At 36.6% G+C, this 24,264-nt stretch overlaps 1 protein-coding gene across 1 annotated transcript in view; it reads right to left on the reverse strand.

Moving 5' to 3' along the window:
• Positions 1–23,401, reverse strand: part of LOC107288161 (AF4/FMR2 family member 3-like) — a gene marked incomplete at its 3' end in the record, with an annotated part of 256,331 nt that extends 232,930 nt beyond the window's left edge. The window contains exons 1-3 of the mRNA XM_029284284.1: positions 23,349–23,401; positions 5,296–5,310; positions 2,712–2,730 (exon numbers count right to left, since the gene is read on the reverse strand). Coding sequence (XP_029140117.1) covers positions 2,712–2,730; positions 5,296–5,310; positions 23,349–23,401 — 87 coding nt within the window. The remainder of the gene's footprint in view (positions 1–2,711; positions 2,731–5,295; positions 5,311–23,348) is intronic.
• Between the last annotated feature and the right edge of the window lie 863 nt (positions 23,402–24,264).

The following is a 24,264-nucleotide window of genomic DNA, read 5'->3' on the forward strand; positions in this document are numbered from 1 at the left end:
GGGGGGGGGGGGGGGCTACTCCAACTGCTGTATCTCATCTATGAAATTGCCTAGTTTAAGTTTATAAAATAGAGAATGGTATTTCTAAATCTAAATCTGAAGTTGAACAAAGAGTAACAGAACAATAGAATGCATTTGACTGTTATTGGCTGCCAAAGCTCTTCTTGTCTAGAAAAACCACTGTTAAGATTGTGGAGAAAAGCTCACAAAATTTCCCAAAGTTAACATTTTAGAATAATTCAAAAACAAGTGGTCATGTGGCCTGCAGTGCTATAAGTGAAGCACTTTCCAGCTGATTCAGAATTTGGACTTCAGCAGTGCAAGGCTTGGCTAAATATCTTGGGGCTTTATATAGAGTCATAAATGGAGATTCTTCTCTGTTGAAACAGAGGACCAGTGTCTGAGGAGGCCATTAGAAGCAGGATAGGGACGAAGAAAGACTTTGAAAACTATCCCTGCCTTACTATTTCCTCTGTGCCTCAATTCTTCCAACAACTTAATACTTATACTATCAGAGCAGTTCTTCCAAATTCTCTGATGTGCCTTGTCTCGATAAGTCATCTTTCAGTTCACCAGATCCTTTTCAAAGTTGGTCAAAGCTATATTGTTCCGGGCTTCCGGTTTGTGTTCATGGCACTGGTGGACGTGTGGGGCGATCGCTCCCTCCGTCGTCCGGTTTTCTCCCGCTGGGGGACCCTGAAAAGGGTCGGAAGTTGCCCTAGAGGGGCGACGAGCGTGAAGAGGACTCCCGAGCAATCGCGGAAGGGCAGCAGCCCTCCCATTTGATCCCGGGCAACTCTTTGAACTGATGGGGAAAAGGTCGGCCATTAATATGGCCCATCACTAAGCCGTTACCAGCCGACGCCAAAATTACTAACAAGCACTTCGAAAGCACTGCGGAGGAATTGGGTGAGATCTTACCTTCTTTGTACCCCAAGTATCTTCCTGTAAAAAGCTTCTTAATTGCTTCCCCCTGTGAGGAGAGAGGGAAGGGAACGTTCTCCTCCCACCCTCTAAAATGGTGGCATTTGTTTACCTCCGGGACATAAAGCCTGAAAAGAACAGCTAAATAATTGGATTTGCATCTATTTGATATTCAGGGACCCAAAAAGTTCCTATTTTCATGGGGATTTGCTACTCTATCTACTCGTAAAAAAGATGAAAAAGAACTTACATTGGACAAAAACCTAGCTTGGGAGGACATCTTGTGGCGAAACGTGGTACAGCAAGTGAATATTCTTGAAAAAAAGACTGCTCATAGCCCAGATCTGTCCTTGGTATTATCTAAAAGAGATTAAAAGCTGAGAGAACAGCTGGATGGTGAAATTGCTTTCTAGGACTGTGGAGGTGAATACTCACTGACTCTTGCTTAATAAATAGCCTTCACTAAAAGACCATTTATAGCCATATCAGAAATGGAGGAGGACCAGCAACAAATTTCGGCTAATTACAAACTTATACTTAAAAAAATTCTTGAAGCCACTGAGATAATTAAAGCTAGACTGAAAGACAAAGGCACCAGCTTAAACCTACAAAGCGAAACCCTTATTGCAACCAAAGAGCTTACAATTCAAAAAACAATAGAAGCGGAAGACATTAATACTAAGACAGAGGACTTTAAGGAACAACAAGTCCAATGTACTGAAAATCTAGACAACCAAACCCTGATTGCAAATAAAGAATCTACAACCCAAAAAACAACAGAAGCGGAAGAAAGTAATACCAAGATCGAGAGTGCTAAAGATCAACAAGTACAGGCTACTGAAAACCTAGACAACCAAACAACTACTATAAAATTGGATATGACTTTCTACTTACACCAGAAGAAACCTGAGGAAGAAGACCAGATTGAATTGAAGACAAATATGCTAGAGCAACTATGGGGATCTGGGCCACCAGGGTGACAACGTAACAACCATAAATGGGCCAATTCCTCTGGAAAATTGATAACTAGATGGTCTCCTTTGATTCAACTAACATGTGCAAGAATGAAGGGAGATCTATCTGATGATCATTGGTATGGAAGCCTGGTTGGCATAAAAAGAAAGCTAGAGTTAGATTTAAAAAATGGGGTCTTTTGATTTATTGATCCTAAAGTCTCAACTAATGGGCTAAAGGGAGATTTTGAGATGAAAGGAAATATGTTTATTCGATTTAGCTATTGTTGGAAAATGATAAAAAATAAGGGATTAATTGGCCTAATATTGAGGATTTAGATGTATAAGGGAAATGAAAATTAACTATTAGGAAATAGCTTTGAATTATTGTTTAGCCCAGATAACATAGACGATGGATTTGAGACAATAAAGGATACTCCATTAGTAAGTGGTGATGTACTAGGATGAGAAATAGAAAATGTCTATGAAATAAAATAAGAATATATTTAAGTAAGTAATAGGTGTATTTTAGATATTATAATTTTTATGTAGTGAAATAAAGGAAATTTGGGTTACCCAAAATTTAAATACTATGGATATTAAAGGTTAAATTGGAATATTGTAATTAAAAATTAGGTAAAATTTAAATACAGGACATGGATATGTATAAGCATAAATGTTTTAACTGATAAATGTTTTAACTGAGCTTGTTATAATTACAAATTTACTAGCTTAAATATGATATAGCAAATGTTAAGGGAAATAGAGAAGGAATTTTTTGATGATGTAACCTGAGACATGTAGTAAATATTTTGTTATTGTACTATTGACTACCGAATCACCACGCTGCTTTCTAAATACTTAAATGTAAAACTGGAAAACCAATAAAAACTTATTATGTAAAAATATTGGTTAAGCTGAAGGTTGCTCTACTGTTTCTAACCAAGTCTTGTCCCAAATGTTGTGATAGTTGTATCATGGCATTGTGCAGGCTTGTTATTTATATATCCACTTGATTTTAATGCGCTAATCTGAAGGCAAGGTTTCAGTGCCTCTCTGAATAGAGAATAGTGAAACTTTTAAGATGTTGCATTTTATAGAGGCCATGTTAGAACATAGGCCCCACAAGAGTAATTGGAGCCTGCCTGCCTACCTGCCTGCCCGCCTGCATGCCCGCCCGCCCGCCCGTCCGTCTGTCCATCCGTCCGTCCGTCCGTCCATCCATCCACAGATTAAAAACAGATAAAAACAGAACAAAACAAGGGTTGATAGATATTCTATCAATATTAATTATAGTTTAGGAAATAATGTTACAAGCATTATGATTACTTGGCTTTTTCATTCAGAATTAAATATTATATATTGGCCAGTTTCGCCAAAAAACAGAAATAAATGCTGGTATTTGGAAAAAAATATCATAAAATATGATCACGTGACTGCAGAACATTGCAAACAGCTGTAAATGCAGACTGGCTGCCAAAGAGCTAACCTACAGTCACATGACCAAGGGAGGGCCCAACCGTCAAAACTTCATAACCAGGTCATAAGTTCCTTCAGGGAGGTCCATTATAACTTCAGATGATTGCTAAGCAATTGGTTGTACAACAAGGATTTTCTGTTTTGACAATTACTAGCCATTAAGAAGAATTTTTACTTGTTGTTCCTTAAAACATGAGAAAACTATTTCTCCAATATATCATCTACATCAGGGGTGTCAAACTGGCAGCCCACGAGCCAGATGTGTCACGCGCAGGCCACATCCACCATGGCTCCACAAAGGCAAAAAATGTCATGATACATCATGATACATCATGTGACACGATCGAGTTTGACACCCTGATATACATGGAGAAAAAGGAGGAGGGAAGGCCAAAGAATGTTACTACAATGTGGTGCAGTAAGTCAGAAATTAGTTGACTCCCAACATAAGGTAATTTATCACCCATTCTTAATTTTTAATTGTTAATTTGCTTGATTGAGGAAGTTAGTGGGGTTTTTTTACTGCTTGGCTCCTGTAAAAATGTTTTCCTAATCTCTCAAACAAAATAAATACCAGAGCCATGTACAAGAATGTTTTGCTTTTGTCAAAATGATGTAAGTAGTATTGTACCATTAGCTTAGCTCCTTTGGGGTATGCCCAATGGACATTCAAAAATGGAGGAATTTGTGCATCAGATCAGCTCTTTTACCTAGTTTATGGATGTTGTGACAGTATTTGAGTCTATGAAAGACAGGAAATGTTTGTTATTTTTAATTCTTCTTTTCAAAGTTTTAAACCAGTGTCAGTGTTTCTTTGGGGTGGGATGTTTAGTTTCTGAGCAGTTGAAATATACTCAATTCTTCCTTTATAATGTCTTTTATTTTTAATATTTTAACGCTTTTTCCTTTCTAAGTCATTCTATCAGGAGCTGTCTGAATATTCATCTATTCCTTCAATTAATCAATCGATTGATCAATCAGATTTGTTATATCATGTAAGTCCTACCAACTGAGGTTGTTCAACTGATTGTTCAACTGTTTTTGCCTTCAACATTATTTTGCATTTCTGCTCCCTGAAATTCATTTATCAGCTTATTTTCCTATTTCAATAATACTTGCTATACTACATATTCACCTTTCATAAGTTCTAACACATTTTCTGATCTTCTACTTTGAATTTATAGTTTTTAAAAATGCAAATTATCTGAACATAAATGACCATGCTTTATACCCTGCAGATAGAAGAACATTATTGATTTGTCCCATACTGAAATATGAAATACATATATATATATATGTATATATGTATACTGCTTTCATATTTCAAATATTTTTTAAAAAAATCCTAAATTTTATAAATCTGTGTGGATTCTTCTTACTGCATTCATTATCTCCCTTAAGGCTTACATTTAAGTATAATGTTGTAGCCCTTTTGAGTCAGACAATAAAAAGTGTATAGGAACACTCAATTTTTGTTACTTGCTTGATTATGTTAAACATTAAAAACCAATGGATTCAGTCTGGAATGTAGACAAAAAAATCCTGTTCTTTTCTTCTTATACAAACAGAATCCATATCCAGTTCCAGTTCAGTAGTTTCAATAGGTAAGCAAAAACAGGAAGGGCTGCAGGTAGTGAATAAACTGCCACTGTTGAAGAAAGAGTCTAAAATCACACATTATCCAGACACCAATCATCTAATGTAGTTAGTCCAAACACAGAATTTTCTTAAATACCTTATAATTCGTAACATTTTTTTTCTGGAATGTGCACCACTTTCAAGTATAACAGGAGTCCAAGAAATAAAATTGCTAATTTTATTAAGTCAGTGAGTATCACCTGTTATCATTATTAGGAAAAAGTAAGATATCCTTTATGGCCCTGAAACAATTTTGAGGTGGAAGTGAAGGAGTCAGTTGTAGTTCAACGGTAATGAAGACAACAAAATTTGCCCCCTTTTAACTGGACTAAGTCATTCAGACAGTTTGACAGTGACTATCTAATCAGTTCTATCTATTTATTTGATGTCTATAACATGGAACATAGGAACAAATGATTACATATTTGAAAGTAGCAGTAAAATAGATGCAAATGCACTAGAATAATATTTGCAGAACCATTAAAAGCCTATATTTTATCTTGAAGCTTCAACTATCATGGCATATTAAAACAGCTGCTGCATTCTGAAATGATTAATAAGGCAATAACTCTCAAAATAAAAGACATGCCAAGTTCAAAGGAAGAAGGAGAAACACACTGGAGAATAATGAACTGATAAAGAAGAATTTTAACTGAAAAGTCAATTTTGGAGCTAGAATCAAAACTGCCTATGAACAAGGGTTGAAGAGAGCTAGACCCAATTAGCAGAATAAAAATTGACCACCCATATATTTTTGTCTTTGAAAGGGAATATGAATTCTATTGTAGAAAAGTAACTGTTGCCTAATTCTTTATCTCCCATAGAATATTCAATGGTTTATACTAAACCACAACAAAAGGATTTACTGGAATAGATTTTCCTGCCTCATTGTTCCAGGAGATGCAAGAAACAACAAAGCTAAGTTTTTGAGACACAGAGGCCATAACTTTAAAGGGCTGCATTGAAAAGCAGATAAGCTGCTTAACAATCGGCATCTTAAGAGTCAAAGAAACTCAGGGTTCCTTTTAGAAACAATAGTTCAACAACAAGGAATAAACTTGGCATTTAAAGTAATCAGAATCCAGGAGTTTTTAAGACAGTAACCAGGTTTTCTTTATCCAAATTGGCTTATTCCAGTGGTGGCGAACCTATGGCACGGGTGCCAGAGGCGGCACTCAGAGCCCTCTCTGTGGGCACGCGTGCCATTGCCCCAGTCCTAGGCCTTCAGCTGGGTTTTATAAAACTTTTCGCTTTAGGCCTCCGCCACCGTGTGCAAAAAAAAAAAAAAAGGTTCAGTCAATTTCAACTTCTCACGGAGAAAAAAAGATCTTGCAAAGTTGGAATTGATTGATTGAACTTTTTAGTCCCACCCAGTCTGCCGTTACCACTGCAGCCACGCCCACCCAATGGCCACACCCACCTGGCACTTGACGATGCGTAAGTGGGTTTTGGGTTGCAGTTTAAGCACTCAGTCTCTAAAAGGTTCGCCATCACTGGCTTATTCCATTGTTCTTGGTGAAATGGTGGTGCTGATGCTGTCTTGGATGCTCACCAAATCACTTGTTTTTAACATTGCAGATCTATATAATTTTGGGTACTTGTCCTAGGATGTCCATTAAATATATAAAAACCAATATCTTGCATTTTGGATGATCATGTTTATTTCCAAACAAATATCAAGTTAACTTGTCTTTAAAAAAAATAAAGTTCAAATTATTGGACAGATCCAGTGCAAAGCAGCATTTTTCCTCTAAAAAAGACAGTATTCTCTTACAGTCAGGTATTGAATCCTTTTTTACCATGTTGTGCTTATTACTTTGTTTCTCTTGAGAATATTTAATAATAATTCAGCCCTGTGAGGATAGCCACCCCCCTCAAAAAATACTATCTCCAATTGCCAAGTTTCATATTATGCTAACTACTCAAGTATACTCATTCTGGACTAATTGGATGGAAAAAAATAATTGGCTGAATCTAATATATTGTATGTGTACAAGTGTGTTTAAAAATATTTTAAATCTCTTGACCAGAAAAATATACAATGTTTTGCGTATTACAAAGGAAATAATTTGCAGAATGCATTATATTTCCATAATACCTGGAAAACATTTTGAAAAATTCATGCATTGTTTTGAAAATTTCTATGGAATTTCTCCAAAACATGAAAGTGTCAGTTAAAAATGGGGGAGTCCAGTTTCCCAAATTTCACATGGATTTTATTTAGATTAGTTCAAAGTTTGGGCAAATTCACTTATTATAAATTCTCCTTCTGGTTTCTTGGAATATACTTTAGATTGGGGTTGAAAATAGAGTAAATCAGATATATTTCTTACTACCATAAATATCAGTTTGAAAATTGTCCTGTACTATTTCTAGAAAATTGCATTGTGGTCCTTTTTCTTATGCCCAGTTGATGCTATGGGGTAATTCAGACCCTAAAGTTGTCAACTGAAAGATTTGTATGGATGCTGGTATTTTTTTATTTAGATGACCTACTGGATGACAATGATAAACTTTTAGCATTTTCTGTGCAAAAAGATAAATACCACTTGTCTATTGCTATCCCCTTACAGTATTTACAATTAATTTTTTTAATTGACATTTTGATTTGAACCAATGGCGTTTCAGTTTCAGAAATACCTAAATTCTATGAGACAAAGCTCATAATTATAATACAATAATAACTGTTGAGAAATCAATTCATATGGAAGTTCTGAAAGACTTTTTGTAACTAGTAATTGGAGAATTTGTCTAAACAATGGCAAACTATCTTAACATCTGTATCAAACTTTTCAAAATACCTTTAAATTTATTGACCTAATTACTCAATAGACTGAAGACCTAATATTGCCTGAGACTTAGGAACAACTTGGTTACAGTCACAGATTATGTACTAATTATAACCATTTATTTAGAGCCTGTTCAAAGTTATGATAGCATTGAAAAAAATGATGACTGGCCCTTACATTTATGACTGTCACATGCGGTCAATGCAGTCATGTGATTGCAATTTGGTGCTTGGCAATCACCATCTATTTACAATACTTTCATCATCCTGCAATCACATGATCACCATTTACAACTTTCCCAGCTGGCTTCTGACAAGCAATGTCAATAGGAGATCAAAAATCATGGTCATGTGATGTCTTACTGAAGGGATTTTATTGTGCTTATGATTTTAGTATGTTTAAGTTTGACATTAGCATTTATTTTATATATAGTAACCATTTTATATTGATATTTATAGTGTTATCATGTAATCATTGTTTTGTTATTTTGTAATCATTATTTTGTAGTTAATTGCTTGATCAGATGCTTTATATATATATTGGAAAAGTAAGGCTTCATGCTTTAGGTACAGGTGATTGCTTATATGAAAAGAGCACAGTATGGGGAGGGGAAAAAGGAGTTACGGATGGAGCCTGGGTTGCTGTGTATGAGTCATCATCTAGGAATTATTTTTTTGTGCCATCTTATGCCTGGTACCAAGACCTGATATTTTTGTTCTGGAAAGGTATAAAAGGTGGAAGACATCTTTTCTGGTTGTTGCCTTCATTCCTCTACCAGCCACGAAGAGGAATCAGGCGGCCCCTCTCTGTTTTGATCAAAATAAAGTTGTAATCTTTGTTGAAACCTCGGCTCAGGAGTTTCTTTGGCTCTTTTAAATTCCTGAGTAACACTGGGGAAATTGTGAGGCTAAGTGGAAAACCTTACATTACTTAATGACTACAGGTGATTCACTTAATAACAGGGACTGCTGTTGCTAAGTGGGACAGTGGTGATGTTTTGCTTAATGACCACTTTGCTTAGTAAGGGAGTTGCCAGTCACAAAAAGGGTCATTAAGTGAAAACTCCCTATAATGGATTATGTGGATGACCCTGGGGGACTAGAGAAAGAGATACTGCCTAGAAAACAATCAGATAAAAAGACCCCAATAGCTTACCAGTCAGAGGAAGAAACTAAGAAAGACCCACCCTAATTAATCAGATGATTAAAAGTAATAGCAGGAAAGATTTACCCTCAGACTTACAAGATTATATTAATGTAGTCTTATAATTAATAGAATTAGCTCATTTAGTCATGTTTTCTGTCTAATTTACCCAGGAAAGCTGACACTTCCTGTAACAATGAAAGGGATAAAGTTTCATACATTGAAACAGCTATAAAAACATATATACCGATAAACTGTTGCTTTCTTTTTCTTTTCTTTTTCATATTTGTTCTCTTCCATTAAATAAATACCGGTACTCACTTTTTCCACCATCACCTCCATATTGTTTCTCAAGTTAATTTTCTGAAATTGGATTGTTTTTATTGATGTTTTTTGTTTTATTTCATTTTTACTGATTTAGATAATTGCAAAATATACAGACATTGTGACCAACTAGGTTGTTATTTTTTTGTAAGCAACTAGATTTTATTTTGCCTTTTTTGGTCAGTGTGTTAAGATCTTGGTGATTACACCAAGTTTAGAAAATAAATGAAAATAAAATTGTTTCAGATACCAGCATACATGTAAAGAAAATCAGATCTAATCCTTGAAATCATTGGATGGACAACACATGTGTCTATTTGTGTGTGTGTGTGTGTGTGTGTGTGTGTGTGTGTGTGTGTGAGAGAGAGAGAGAGAGAGAGAGAGAGAGAGAGAGAGAGAAAGAGAAAGAGAGAGAAGATGTGGGTGTGTATCCCGAAGTCAGCATGTTTCTACATACTGTACCTCTAGATAAGCCAGAGATTTATTCTATTAGTGTATGACATTATTAATTACCATTTGCTCTGTTGCAATCCCTAAATTTCTATAGCAAGATTATCATTAGGGCCTCTTTTCCTATTTGAACCAAGAAGTGAGAAAAAAAAGATAGTTAAGGAGGAATTAGGAAGTATCTTCTTTCGGTATTATTTATAATGGACATGGACCATTTTGCTTTTATTACAAAGCAGTCAATTAGGTCATAGACGAATTAATCTTCTATCTCCCATTAAACATTATTCATGCTCGTTTTATACCACACCGTACTCTGATGCCCATTATCCATTATTTACAAGTGTTATTTGTCTATAAAAGTGACACCAAAAAGTTGAAAAATTATTCTATTCAGACTGATTGTGCTTTAATGAATTGTGTGAATGTGATAGGCTTTACATCCTAAGAAGTAATTAGCTGAAGCTGTAAATAAATTTTTAAAGGATGCAAATGATTGCCTGTCCAGATAGCAAATGCTATGAAAGGCTGCAACATACTGTATTACAGCTACTACCTGCTACTAACATTTAAAACACTATACTCATAGAAATTTGCATTAGCATAAGTAGAATTAATCACAAATCACACAGGTAAGAGTTGCCATATTTTTCTCTTCGAAGGGGGTTAACATAAAATAATACACTTGATAATTTATGGCTAATAAAGTTAATCAAATTCATTACTTCTTATTCATGCATGCATTTAAATGGGATCTTGAACACGATATGCATATTTATGAAACAAGAACTGAAAGATCATCGTCGGCAGAGGGGGAAACTTAACAAGAATAACTGTGAATAATAAAATAAGTATCTCGTTCTTTTTACAACATAAATTTGCTTCACCTAAAATACAAATATTTATTTCAATTCATTTTAATATAATATTTATGTAAGTACATTTCAGCAGAGCTAAACAGAGTACTTAACACTATGGATTTTGCTAGACAAAATAAATAAATTAAGGAATTAATGAAAGGAAAATGTAGATATTTTTATATTCTTATATTAAAAAAGTAAACATTTCATGAGAGGTGTACAGTACATAACTTATTTCATCAGTATTAGCTATGTTTATAGCCCACAGATATTAGAGATTTCAATGATGAATAAATAATCCAAATAGGATAAGACATTCACAATACATTATATGTGTCAACCTAAATGCCAGTTTTTTTGGTATGACTGACTGTAAATCAATAAAGTTAAAACTAAGCCTACTCATTTTGTTGGGACTTGCTTAATATAATTACATTTTTTCAAAGTTGCTATGAAGAGCAGAGAGAAGTGACACAGAATTTTATGAATCTGACCCTCAAACCTTTAGCAGAACTCAGTATTTAAGTTCCTAGATTTCACCCCCCCAAACAATTTTGATATAAAAAGAATCAAAGGAGGAAGTGTTAATAACCATAGCAGCTTCTGCTAAATTACAGAAGTTTTAGACAATGCAGTAGAAATGTGAATTCTGGAATCATTACTTTAAAACATCTGTTTCTAAACTGATAATATCATTCATTAGAAATGAGATCTGAGTTCAATGGGATAAATTTAAATGAATAAAAACTTTAAGTCAATGATTTTGCCTTTTACTTCATCTACCTGTTCCTGTAAATGATAGCTTCTTCAGGAAGGAAAGAATTCGGCAATTTTATAATGCATGATTCCAGGGCAACTTATTCAACCACATGCTTCCAGATGTTCAACTCCTCTCATTTCCCTGCCAGTATGGCCAGTTGACATGGCATGTCTGGAGTGCAAATACTGACAAAAACTCTTCTAGCACTATCATCTTCAGGACCACAAAAAAGTATTGGATGTATGGTATTTTGTTTGCAAATGACCTGGGTCCAATTATGATCCAATCTATCAATTAAAACTTAATCTGCTAAGAAACAAAAAACTTTTGCTTTTGTTTTTTAATATAAAATCAAGTAGGAACTCAATGTAGTGAGTTTCAGGACTTTCTCCTGAAAAGAAAAAAAGCAGATTCTGTTTAAAATTATATTTGATTTTAAAAATGCATAAATGTAAATTCAAGTCAATGTAATTTTTTAGCTAGCTCAGAGTTCTGGTTTTTCTTTAATGCAATGCATACTGAATTGAACAAAAGATTATCAAACATTGCTAAAAGTTAAACTTTACTTAGGTAATTTGTACAGCAAGAAGTAATATTCAGATCTTAAATATAAAGTCATATGCATAAAATGTATGAAATTGTTATTGTTCCAATTTATTGGAAATTGTTAGGAATATTTTGTGGCAATATGTTTTTGCTGCATAGCTATGTTATGCCTTAGATCACTTACTTGTTTATAACTACCGTGTTTCCCCGAAAATACAACCTAGCCATAAAATAAGACCTAGCTTGTTTTTTGGGGTTCAGGCTAATATAAGCCCTACCCCCAAAAGTAAGCCCTACTTAAGACCCCGCCCACTGTAGTTTTTTTGGCAGGCCGGATCGCATGCCTCCGCCCGCCTTAACTGCTGCCGGTGCCGCCGCTGTGAGTTCAATTTTGTGGCTTGGCTAAACTGTTCAGCTATGGGGGGCAGCAGTTCCCATCAGCTTCAGGAAGCCTGGGCGATGGAAACCTTAGGCCAGGCTCCTCGCAGCTGAAGCAATTCGGCTCGCCTGGGATCAGGTTGGCTGTCACAGGAGGCATGGCCCGTCCCCATCCTCCAGCTCCGCTGCAGATGCAGGACAAGCCTCCCATGATGGCCAACTTGACCCTGGGTGAGCCAGAGGCTGCGTGTTGCAGGAGGATGACTGCAAATGGCACGTGCGGATCCCTGCAGATCCTGGAGGCTCTGAGTGCTACTTTCCTTGCCACTCGGTTTCCCACCCCACCCCCGCCAGGCTGATCTGGTGGGCAGGATTGCCTTGTCTTCCCCGCCGCTGCACTGGCAGCTAACACTGCCCTCCTAAAGGCAGCGCGGTGATTGGACGGCGGCCATGCTGCAAATGGGAATAGACCATTCCCCCCAAAGTGCTACCGAAAACAGCAAGGCAAACGCGCACACAGATTCAGCACCACAAAGTGGCGCGAAAAGGGCGCACGGGGATCCCTGCAGCTCCTGGAGGCTCTGAGCACTGCTTTTCATTCAACAGGCCGTTTTACAAGCTATGATTTCACTTTGTGTCCTTCCTTATTGAAGAATAGGAGAAAAAAATAAGCAGAATGCAGAGATTCCATACATAAAATAGAATCCCATTCAGGTTTTATGAAATCTGGAGAGCTTGTCATGCTTTCCTGCAGTTCTCTTATACGGTTGGTTGTATGTGCAAGCTTCTGTGTTTTTTTGACATAATCTACTTCAGAATTTATTTATTTCTTCTATAACCCATCCTTTCTTCAGGGTAAAATAAGAACACAAAACTATTTGTCTAAATGCCTGAGGCACAGCAGAGCAGGAATCTCTTTTAGTTTTATGGCAAATTGTTCAGCAATTCAAATGTTCAATTAATTTGGGTGAGTACTGATCTGTCATGCTATTGTATTATTTCAAATTGCCCATATGTGAAGTTTCTTGTTATGCATTTTAGTATAATTAAAAACTCCTGGTATAACTTTATATATTTTATCGCAGGGGTCTTCACGCTGGCTGAGGAATTCTGGGAGTTGAAGTCCACAAGTCATAAAAGGGCCAAGTTTGAAGACCCCTGTTTTATGGGCTCTTTTAGTAGGAGTTTAATGTCATCTGCAATAGGTTGTAGCAAACCTAATAGTAAGCCTTGCATTGTTGCATGTAGCCTAAAAGTTTGGTTTCAAGGTAAGTGAAATCTGAAAAAATACTAATATTATGCTGAAGCACTGTATAAAATAGACTTAGAAGCATTCTCTATGATTGAGCATGTAGGTGCTTTTAGATATGTATTTAATTGATTTGACATTTAGTCAAACTATGTCTATTAAATCAAATGTGTCTCCTGAATTTTTACTGCCAGGTTTATGTAACAAAATAATTTTGTATTATCAAACAAAGAAGACATAAATATAGAGAGATAATAGAGGAAGTGTTATTTCTCCCATTTCCATATTTCAAAATTGGAAATCTTGGTAAAGAAATTAAAAATATTAAAACATATTGTTTCTTGAAGATACTGTAATATAACGACTAATTTTTAAGCTTGCTTCTGTTTTTTTTTTACCTTCCTTTCACTCATATCTGATTCTCAGATATAGCCTGGAGTGGACCCTGCAGTTTTCTTGGCAAAATTTTTCAGAAGTGGCTTACCATTGTCTCTTTCCTAGAGTTGAAAGAACGTGACTGGCCCAAGGTCACCATGTTTGTCTTTTGCCTAACGTGGAACCAGAACTCATAGTTTTCCCATTTCTAGCTGATCTTTTACCCACCACACCAAACTGTCTCTCTTTTCTATTTATACAAAAGAGCGAAGAAGATAATTTCCCAAACAATGTAGATTTATCTTAATTTTCTATTTGTCCTTTTCCAGGTTGTAGGTGAAAAGTAATTTCCTAAAGGAAATAACATTGTTGTAGCTCATAAACAAATTATTCTTTTTAATTCACCAGACTCCATTTCCTCTGTTACTGTCAAAAGGGCCACTATTTCAGGATCTGTTCCATATAGCAGTGGTCCTTAACCTTTTTGGCACCAGGGACCAGTTTTATGGAAAACCATTTTTCCACAGACTGGGGGGGGGGAGGACCATGCAACCGAGATCCCTTGCATGTGCAGTTTACAGCACTCCTACGAGAATCTAATGCCTGATGATCTGAGGTGAAGCTGAGGCAGTAATGCTAGTGCTGGGGAGCAGCTGTAAATACAGATGAAGCTTTGCTCATTCATCCATCACTCACCTCCAGCTATGCAGCCCAGTTCCTAACAGGCCAAGGACCGGTACTGGTCTGTGGCCTGAGAGTTGGGGATCCCTGCCACATATTACAGAAAGCAGGAACACATTCAAAAAATCTATTAATCAAGCAATAATTGCAGATTCAACTAAATTTTAATTAAACTTCATACATGGGAAAGGAATGATTTCTTTTATGGCATTAATGATCACTTTTCACACTTTTTTTACATGAAACATTTTTTAAAGTTATTATACAACACTGTTCTACATATAACTAGAGCATCACTATATAAGTGATATTTATCTTGAATTTTAAACATGACATGAAAGAACAAATTATTAATTGACTAATGTGATTTTAATAACATGACATTTTATATATTAATAAAAATTGATTACATGTTCCTTTTCCTGACCTTTTCTTTCCTACATTCAAGAACAGAAACTTTTACTACAAAACACTTTTCTATGTTTTTAAGCCAATATTCTATTTCTCTTTCTTTCTGACATTTTCTTTTCCCTTATTCATTTGCTTACATCCTCCAGACCCAGCAAGCTGTCAAGGGAAAAGACACATCAGAATCCAATCTAGGTGGGTCACCATGACCAGAGGTTTTGTCTTCCGAGCTTTTGGACTCCTGCTGGGGCCCCCATCCTCAGGGAATCTCTCTGTCTGCTTTGGGACACATCATCCCACTCTTAATGCTGATGTCCACATACACTCTAGGGCAGGGGTAGGCAACCCAAAACACTCAAAGAGCCACTTGGATCCGTTTCCTACTGAAAACAAAACAATGAGAGCAGCAAAACCCTTTTGATATCTAAAATGAAGATAACACTGCATATATCCTTTTTTACCTTTAATGTGTGTGTGTGTGTGTGTGTGTGTGTGTGTGTGTGTGTGTGTGTGTGTGTGTGTAAAAAAGGATATATGCAGTGTTATCTTCATTTTAGATGTCAAAAGGGTCTCTCTCTCCCTCCCTCCCTCTCTCCCTCCCTCTCTCTCTTTCTGCCCTTGGTCTCCAGTCTTCTTCCCCCACTCTTTCTTTCTCTTTCCTCTCTCTCTCCCTCCCTCTCTCTTTCTTTTTCTCTCTTTCTCTATCTCTCTCTCTTTGTCTCCCCCCTCTCTCTCCCTCTCTCTGATCTTCTACTCACCTGGCAAGCTGGCTTCAAGCTGTTCTCCAACAAGCTCAGGGGTAGGCAACCTCGGCTCTTTTATGATTCATGGACTTCAACTCCCAGAATTTCTGAGTCAGCATAGCTGGGCTAGCTAGCTCTCTCCTGCCCTTCCTGCTTCCTGCTTCCTGCAGAGACGCAGCCAAGGCAGGAGCCCTGCCTGGTAAGCTTTTCTGCTCATCTGAGAACACCGTGAGTCCACTCTCTTTTACATACACACACACACACACACACAAACACAGAGAGCAACAGAGAGAGAAGCAGGGAAGCATAAGTGCCTCTCTCTGTCTCTGTCTCTCTCTGCAAATGGCAGAGGAGGCTGGAAGCCACAGGGGAAGGCTCAAAGAGCCGCATGCGACTCCAGAGCCGCAGGTTGCTGACCTGTGCTCTAGGGCTAGAAGGTATTATCAGTTCATTAAGAACAAATATCTCTTTAAAAACAATATAAAAAGCATATATGGATCTGGGGACATTTTTATATTTTTAAAAAATGTCTGAATTGCATCTCCTTTTTTGCATTCCCTAATTTCTAGACATGTATTTTAATGCAAGACTATGTGTACTGAGTATGTATTTCAATATGATTTCCCTTTTTTTCTCAAAAGCCATCCTTTTTTAATCCAAATCTAGTTTTATTCTGATTTGGATATTTTGTTCAATACTTTCTCAGCAAAGTGAAGTAGCTATGCATGCATATATATGGAAACAACTGGAAGTAGCTTCTGAATCAACCAAGCCAGCCCCCTCCCCCAAAGCGGCACTATTTTAACAATAAAAACCTGCTTCTATATATTCAAATACACATTTTAATGGTTTTGCACAGCCCTATTCCATGCTCACTTTTCGTGCAAATTAAGCATATTGTAAAAGTTGTTTTGTATCAAGGAAAACCACTGTATGTTCAAATATTTATCAGATATAATTGTTTTGAAGTTCTGGTTAATCTCCTGCTGGGAAAATTAAGAATATTGGGATGCATCAACTGAAGTCAAACGAATATGCACCTCTACAAAGAGCACTCCCTTATTCTAGGACTGCAATCTCAGTTTCTTCTCTGTTCTAAAATGGTTTTAGAATTCATATTATTTATTTTGCTTTGTTTCTCTTCCAAGAACAAGAAAAAGAAACACACCATTTTCCCTTTCTTTTTCAGGATCGGCAAGATATATGGCAGCTGTGGCTTTTTGTCAAAGGTCAACATACAGCATAGCTAACAGAGTGTCAATAAAATACATTCTGACAGCAGTAGTCTCTGTCTGCCAATGCTAAATTAAGAGCTGTCCAACAAATTGTAAACCTTCACAAAACCAAATCATGAATGTCCTTATTTGCACCATACTCTATTTCCAAAGAAAAATCTAAAGATCATAAGACAACAGTAGCCTTAGGCTTATTATCAGCTAAGAAATGTGCACTTTTGACTGTTTCATAATGCCATAATAAAAGGAAATATATGCCTATAATAATAATTAAATCGATCTGGTATATCATTGTGTAATTTGGTATTTATCTTATATAGTCCTGCTAAACATTTCTGTTTTTGAAACATAGCATTCCTGAACTCAAGAACTCATTGTGAATGAGATGCTAGGAACGATAGAATTGGATTTAACATATTATAAGCAAGTCACCACACTATTTGTGTGTGTGTGTGTGTGTGTGTGTGTGTGTATACGCACACTGAAACTACATAAGTATATACAGGACATTTTTTATAAAAGTACTGCATCTGAAACAAATGAGCAATGTCCCTTATAGTCAGCAAAGACTAGTGGAGTAAAATCTGTAGGGACTCCTTTCCCTTTACTGCATCTTTTAATTTATTCCATGTTTGTCATCTTTTTTAATTTATATAACAATACATCCATTTATTATGTAAATATTTCATTTACTTCCAGATAAAATAAACACTGATTTAAAAACCTACATCCTATATGTTCTTCTAGAAAAGCATTTCTCAAACTTAGCAACTTTAATTCCAAGAATTTTCCAGCCAGCTATAGAAGTTGAAATCCACCCATTTTAAAGTTGCCAAAGGCGAGAAACTCTGATTTAGACTATATGTAATGACTAGCTGAAGGAGCAATAAAGGAAGAAACAGTGGGTTGATACCAAACTTTGTTATGAATACAGTAGCCTTGCCAGAATCACTAAAGTATGTGAATTATTACTAACTTATTTTTCATGACAAAATCTAAGAAAATCTAACCTATTTATTTTTATAACATTTTAATACTGGTTTTCTTATTATCTTGCAGAGCAATTCAGAAAATTAAAAAGAGAACTCAGTCTTCCACTCATCCCATGTTTTGTCTTTTTACAGTTAAGCTATACAAGGGACAGAGAATGGAATATAAGGAATTTAGTTCTTCAAGGCTAAAAAAAGAGGTAACCAATATGATCTCATGTATATGTAGCTCAATTTGGGAGGAACTTCGTTTCCTGGAATTGTCCTTAAATGGTGGAACAAGTAAACAAACAAATCTCCTAAATAAATCTCCTTTAACTATCTGTATCCTTAGATAATTATTATTTACTCTAAAGTGAAAGATGATTGCACTGTCATAAGCATTTGTAGAAGTTGCTCACATTTTTAAAAAATAAGCTATCTTAATAAAAATATTCTGTCATTCTAATCTATTATTGCATTCTTTCTTCTTTTTAATGTGAACCACCAACAAACATTGGACTTGGGTGGTATATGGATTTCATCATCATTGTCTAACCACTGTAGGATGAAGGCCTCTTCTGCATGTTTCCAAGCAATACAGTCTTGAGCTTTCCTTTGCCAATTGGGACCGCAATACTTACTGATGTTATCCCTCCATCTTGGTTTAGATCTCTTTTGTGGACATTCTATAACTGCCTTAGTCTACCTGCCATCAGTTCTTCTTGCCATGTGACCAGACTATTTCCATTTAAATTCTTTAAATGGCACTCTTTTGATGGCATTGTATATTTACGTTTCTTCTTTAATCCATGTGCAGGTCTTTCCATCTTGTGTTGTGATGTCAAGCATGTAACTTTCCATGGCTCTTTGCGCCATTTGTAGCTTTTGTATTGATTGTGTCCATGTTTCGCTAGCATACGTTAGAATGGGTAGCACACACTGATCGAAAACTTTTCTCTTCAGGCATAGGGGGAAGTTGTTCTTGTAAATTACATTCAATTACTAAATGCCTGCCAACCACATTTAACACATTGTTCAATTTCCATTGAGATCCGTTGGCCAACGCATATGTAGTGGTCTACTATTGTATGTTTAGTTCTTCTCCAGATATATTTATTCCTTTGGTGAATTTAATAAACATAACATGGCTCTTTTTCAGGTTTATTTTTAAGCAAAATGGTTCTCTTGCTTTGTATAGCTCTTTGTAACTCTTCTGGGTCTTGTGAGAAGAGAACAACATCATCTGCAAATCTTAAGTGGTTTAAATAGGCACCATTAACTTTTATTCCATTTTTGCCCAGTCTAGTTTGTGAAATACTTCTTCAAGGCAGGCTGAGAAAAAGACAGGTGATATTGTATCACCTTGTTGTACACCTTGTTCTATAACATAAATTTAATAAATAAAATAAAGCACATTGAAATTTACTAGGTCGCTTTAATATGGGACTGTGATTTTTAGCATCCCTCTTTTTTATTCCCAGGTGTGCCTTTTCTTACAGAAGGCTTCTGGGAAGATGCAGAATGAAAAAATATTCTAGCACATGCTTAGAGTTTGAACTGGTAACAACCAGCATTTCCGCCCTTCATGCACTTTGCCTTCTTGATTCCCAAATATTATAGCAATCTGAGAAGCTGTCTTGCACCTAGTCAAATGACTGAACTGTCTAGCTCAGTACTGGGCATGCTGATCAGCAGCAACTTTCTAGATTTTAGAGTGGAATTCCTTCAGTCTTATCTGAACCAATTCCCGCAATTCTCAACCAGCAAGACAAAAGATTCAAATATGTTCTTCATCTTTTCAGGAAGTCTTATCTTCTCTTATTTTACTTTAATTAGCTACGAATAAAGCATAAAGTATTTGCAGATTTTAATGGTAGCAAACTTCATTCCAAAGTTTTAGACGCAGCCATAAAAGAATACATAAGTAAATGTATTTATCAAAGTAAATATCAAAATGGCACAGAAATACACACACACACAATACATTATGTGTGTATAATACATATGCATTTGTGAATTACCTTGCCTTTTTAAAAGGACCCTAAGATATTCAAACATAAATATTTTCATTAAATGCCTACAATATGATTTACAGTAATTTTGCAAGATTCTCAGCTTGTTTTGTCTTGCATAAACACAATTGTAGATGCAGTAAAGTGCATTTAGAGTGCAGCCAAATAAAAAACTGCTTCTCCACCAACATATTATTGCTTTGTCAATGAAAAATGTAGTGAATTGATTGCAAACTAACTGCACATTATACACTTTTTTAATGGATACAGAAAATACACAAAGTGCATTATATTGCTCTAAGTGTTTCTTGGGATTAATTATATTACTGGTCATTGATGAACTATTATTTAGATTATCTCAAAGTATAAGCAATCTAAACAACAGACTATACATATAATACATTTTATGCATTATGTGAATTCCCAAAAATACAGCAATTTCAACACAAATATATTTATGAGCAATATCCTGCAGCTGGAAAACCATTGGAGAAACAGGACACCAGTAACAGGAATTATTTGCAGTAACAACAACCTTACAAAAATGTCTATATGTCTGTATTATGCATCAATAATACTGATACAATCTGTACTATAAAACTATGTTATGTCTTTTTGGTATGTAACAACAATGAGATTTCTCGTGTTGCTATTCATTTCCTCATCACATAAGAACATCATTGGATTAAGCATTTTTATTTAATCATAAAAACTGTATAAATGGCTATAAAATCTTATACTTTTAAGTAAAATACTCATCACGTATTCTGGCTCACACTACTTAATGAGCAACCAAATCATTGTAAATACAGTCCAAAATGCAATGAATTACTGCTGTTACCCAATAATGTGGTTCCTTTTCCTGCAATAATATTGATAAAAATGTGCATTTTTCTTATTTGCAATAACAAATAATTTTTAGAAAGAGGAAAACAATTTTATTATATCTAAAACATCATGGTCAAGTTTATTGAAGGGGTGGAGGTGACAGAAATTCTGTAAATATCAATAACCCAATTGCTTGTTAAAAAAGTAAAGGATGGAGAGAAAAGAAGATGCACAATGTGGCATAAGGCCTCCAATTTCAAGAAGCTTGCAGTTTTCTGTTCCATACAGGTCATACTGTGGTGAAGCTATGACGTTATCAATATTCATGCTTTAAGTTTAAAGTGTCCACTTTCTCCTATGTTTATAAAAAAAATCACTGTTCTCTCAATTAATCTTAAAATGATTGACCAAAATAGCCTCTTTTTGCAATGAAATGCTGCTTATTTAATCTGGGCAATAAAGAATGAAGGCTAATCAATAAAATACAGAATGTTAATATTTGCCATGCAAATCCCATCTCAAACTATTTATGTCATTCTCAGGATATAACACACTGCTTACTGCTGAGTATGATGAATCAATGACAATATCTGCAACCATATAAATCTTATCTCCAAACAAAAATAATAGATATTTTTTGTACAATTCTCTAAAAGTTGCTCCCTAGGCAAATCCACGATATTTATTTAAGGCTAACTTTTTAACATTAGTGTAAATAGGCAATCATAATACTTAAGCCTATGAAAAAAATATTGAAAATTAAATGTACCAAAAATGCATCTAGTCTCCCAACATTTCTGCCAGATTTCTTTAAATATTAACTATGCCAAATAAATAGTTAATTTCCAAAGTAAAGGAAATTAAGGGGTTTTTTCAACCTATTATATTCTTCAATCCAGATATTCAAAACTGAATTGGCCTAAAGACATTAAAAAGAAAGCAGCATAATGGTTTAGTTCCAAAATAAGAATTGACCCTGATAACATCTCACTCACAGTCTACTAGTAAAGTTATAATGCCATTTATAGCCTGGTAAATTATTGATTATATCTATTCATTAAAATCAAGATTAATATGGAAAGAATGTATCCATTATCAGGGGCTCTATTTCTAGAATCAAATACCTCTAACTCATTAGTAATTGTAATGTACAACTCCATTTGTAATGTATTGCATAGCCCATTTACATTTAAGATTTAAACTTTTCAGTAAGCCATTTCTCAATTCAGTATTAGCAGAGCTTATATAGCACAACTACAATATCTTTTTCCCATAGAAAACTCACTGCCAGTCTTATCTGCCCTGCAAATTTTGAATGCATTATGCATAATGTTCAGAAAAAAGCACCTAAAGTTAGATGGATGGATGGATGGACAGACAGATTTGAACATACTGTATGCATTTTCAATGAGATATTTTCACAATTCCTAAACCTGAGACAACACTACAAATAATTTTTCAGCAAAACAACTCCATCATTATCCCAATTACGCTAAACATAGAAATATCTACATATCAGAATAACTGTATCTTTTGAACAGTTTCCTTGCAAAAAAGAGAATAGACTGTTATACAGCAAAAAAAACTTAGGACATATGTAATAGGAATTTTAAATGAATGTATATTGTGCTTCTTTAAACTCAGAACATAAATAATCACTTATTTAACCATATGATGTACTTACTTCCTCTTAGAAGCACATACAAAAGGTTAAGACATAAAGGCTATAATCAACAGGAAAGCTGGCAAAGACTGAAGTGGCACCCAGCAGTTGCAAAAAGTACCTGAGATGCATAAACAACAGCCACACACACAGATCAAGGCTAACTCACAGCAATGGCATTACTGTAATTATAGAGGGAATGAGCTAAGGGTGCCCATATGCTAAATGCCATCAGTTGCAATTACTGTACTGGAGGCATTCACTTGTGAAGGCTGGCCCTTTGAATGGCAACAAGAAGGAAGAAATTTCCACCTTCAGTGGTGAATGATATTTCTAGAAATGGTTTCTGACTGCTGCCAGATGTCGCTTGGAAATGCAGCAATTTCTATATTTATTGACACGAGGAGCAAGCTAGGTGAAGACGCGGGTCAGGCTGGGGAGCAGAGCCTAAGCCGCAAAAAGGGGAACAATGACTCGAGAAGCAGAAGGCGGATCAGGCGGTGGGGGGGGGGGGGGGNGGGAGCCCTGGGGAACTCGCCCCGAAATGAGACGGAGAAAGAGATGAATAGTTAAGAGGGAAGCGGGAGAATAGCAGAACTGAAGAGGAAAATCGCAAAAAAGAGTGGGAGCACAGAGAAGAAACTGAGAGGTGCAGTTGCCGAACTCAGCCCCCAGAAAGAGAGTTTTGAAGGACAGCGTGAAGAATATCACTGCAAACGAAAATACGACATGTAATAATACTCCATCATTTTAACCTTCGTAGTATTATTACTGCATCTTTAGTATTCGTAAGAATACTAGAATAACACCACCAGAACCATTCCTAACGAGGCGCGTTGCAGGACTGGGGTAGCCCATTCCCGCGGCTCTTTCAGAACTCCGGCACCCGGAGTGGCAATCCGGAGCAAACGCAGCGCTTTCAACGCGGACACCCAGCCTTACCAGAGAGAATCCAGGTCCCACTCCTGCAGGAGCGCCAAATCGAAGCTGTCCATAGTGAAACCGAGGGAGCTGGAAGATGTCAGCACCGCTCCGCTGCAGCCGAGCGGCGGCCACGCAGCGCCGCGGGTGGGCGCACAGCGGGGAGACTGAGCTCACGCGGCCCCTCCCTCGCCCCCCGCCTCTTCCCTGGCTAGAGAAAGACGCAGCGGTCGGAGGGGTTTCCCCCTCTCCCTCTTCTTCGGCGCGCTTCTTCTGCCTGCCGCCTCGCTCGCTTCCTTGCCCCTCCTCCACCGCCCGCCCCAGCGCGGGGATGCGTGTATGCAGCGTGTGACTCGCTCAGGCTGGCTGGCGCGCTCGCCGAGACTGCTGCAGGAGAAGCTCCCGGTGGCTCCTCGGGGGTGGCTCGAAAAATAAACAAAGCGAACCGAGACGCCGCGAGTACCACCCTCTGACCGCTTTTGTTTCTTGCCTCGACTTCGGCCCTCGTGCTGTTTTTTTTTGTTGTTGTTGTTTAAATACCACCGAAAATACGCATGTCTCAGCCGCCGAGGGTGGTAAAGCCACCTTAGCAGACGTTCAGGAGAAAGGGTTGTGTTGAAGAGGAAGGAGAGGGAAAGGAGCGGGATTGATTTAAGGTGACCTTTGCTTTCTCAAGCATCCTTCTCTACCCTGGCCCTGCTCAAATATTTTCTCAGAAGCCTCTTCTGAGACAAATAGAACATTTAACCTTTAAATTGGGAGAGGGCAGGGCAAGCTAAGGATCCCCAGATTTTACCCTATCCATCTTTCCCAAGTGCCCAATCAAATTGCAAAGAAGCAAATAATAACGTAAAGCATGTTTTGGGCAGAGTGTGGACATGACTGAAGGAGGGAATCATTAACTATGCAAATTAATATTCCAGGTAGTCCTCAGATG

The sequence above is a fragment of the Protobothrops mucrosquamatus genome, unplaced genomic scaffold (assembly GCF_001527695.2).
Source record: "Protobothrops mucrosquamatus isolate PMUCROS unplaced genomic scaffold, P.Mucros_1.0 scaffold490, whole genome shotgun sequence".
NCBI lineage: Eukaryota > Metazoa > Chordata > Lepidosauria > Squamata > Viperidae > Protobothrops > Protobothrops mucrosquamatus.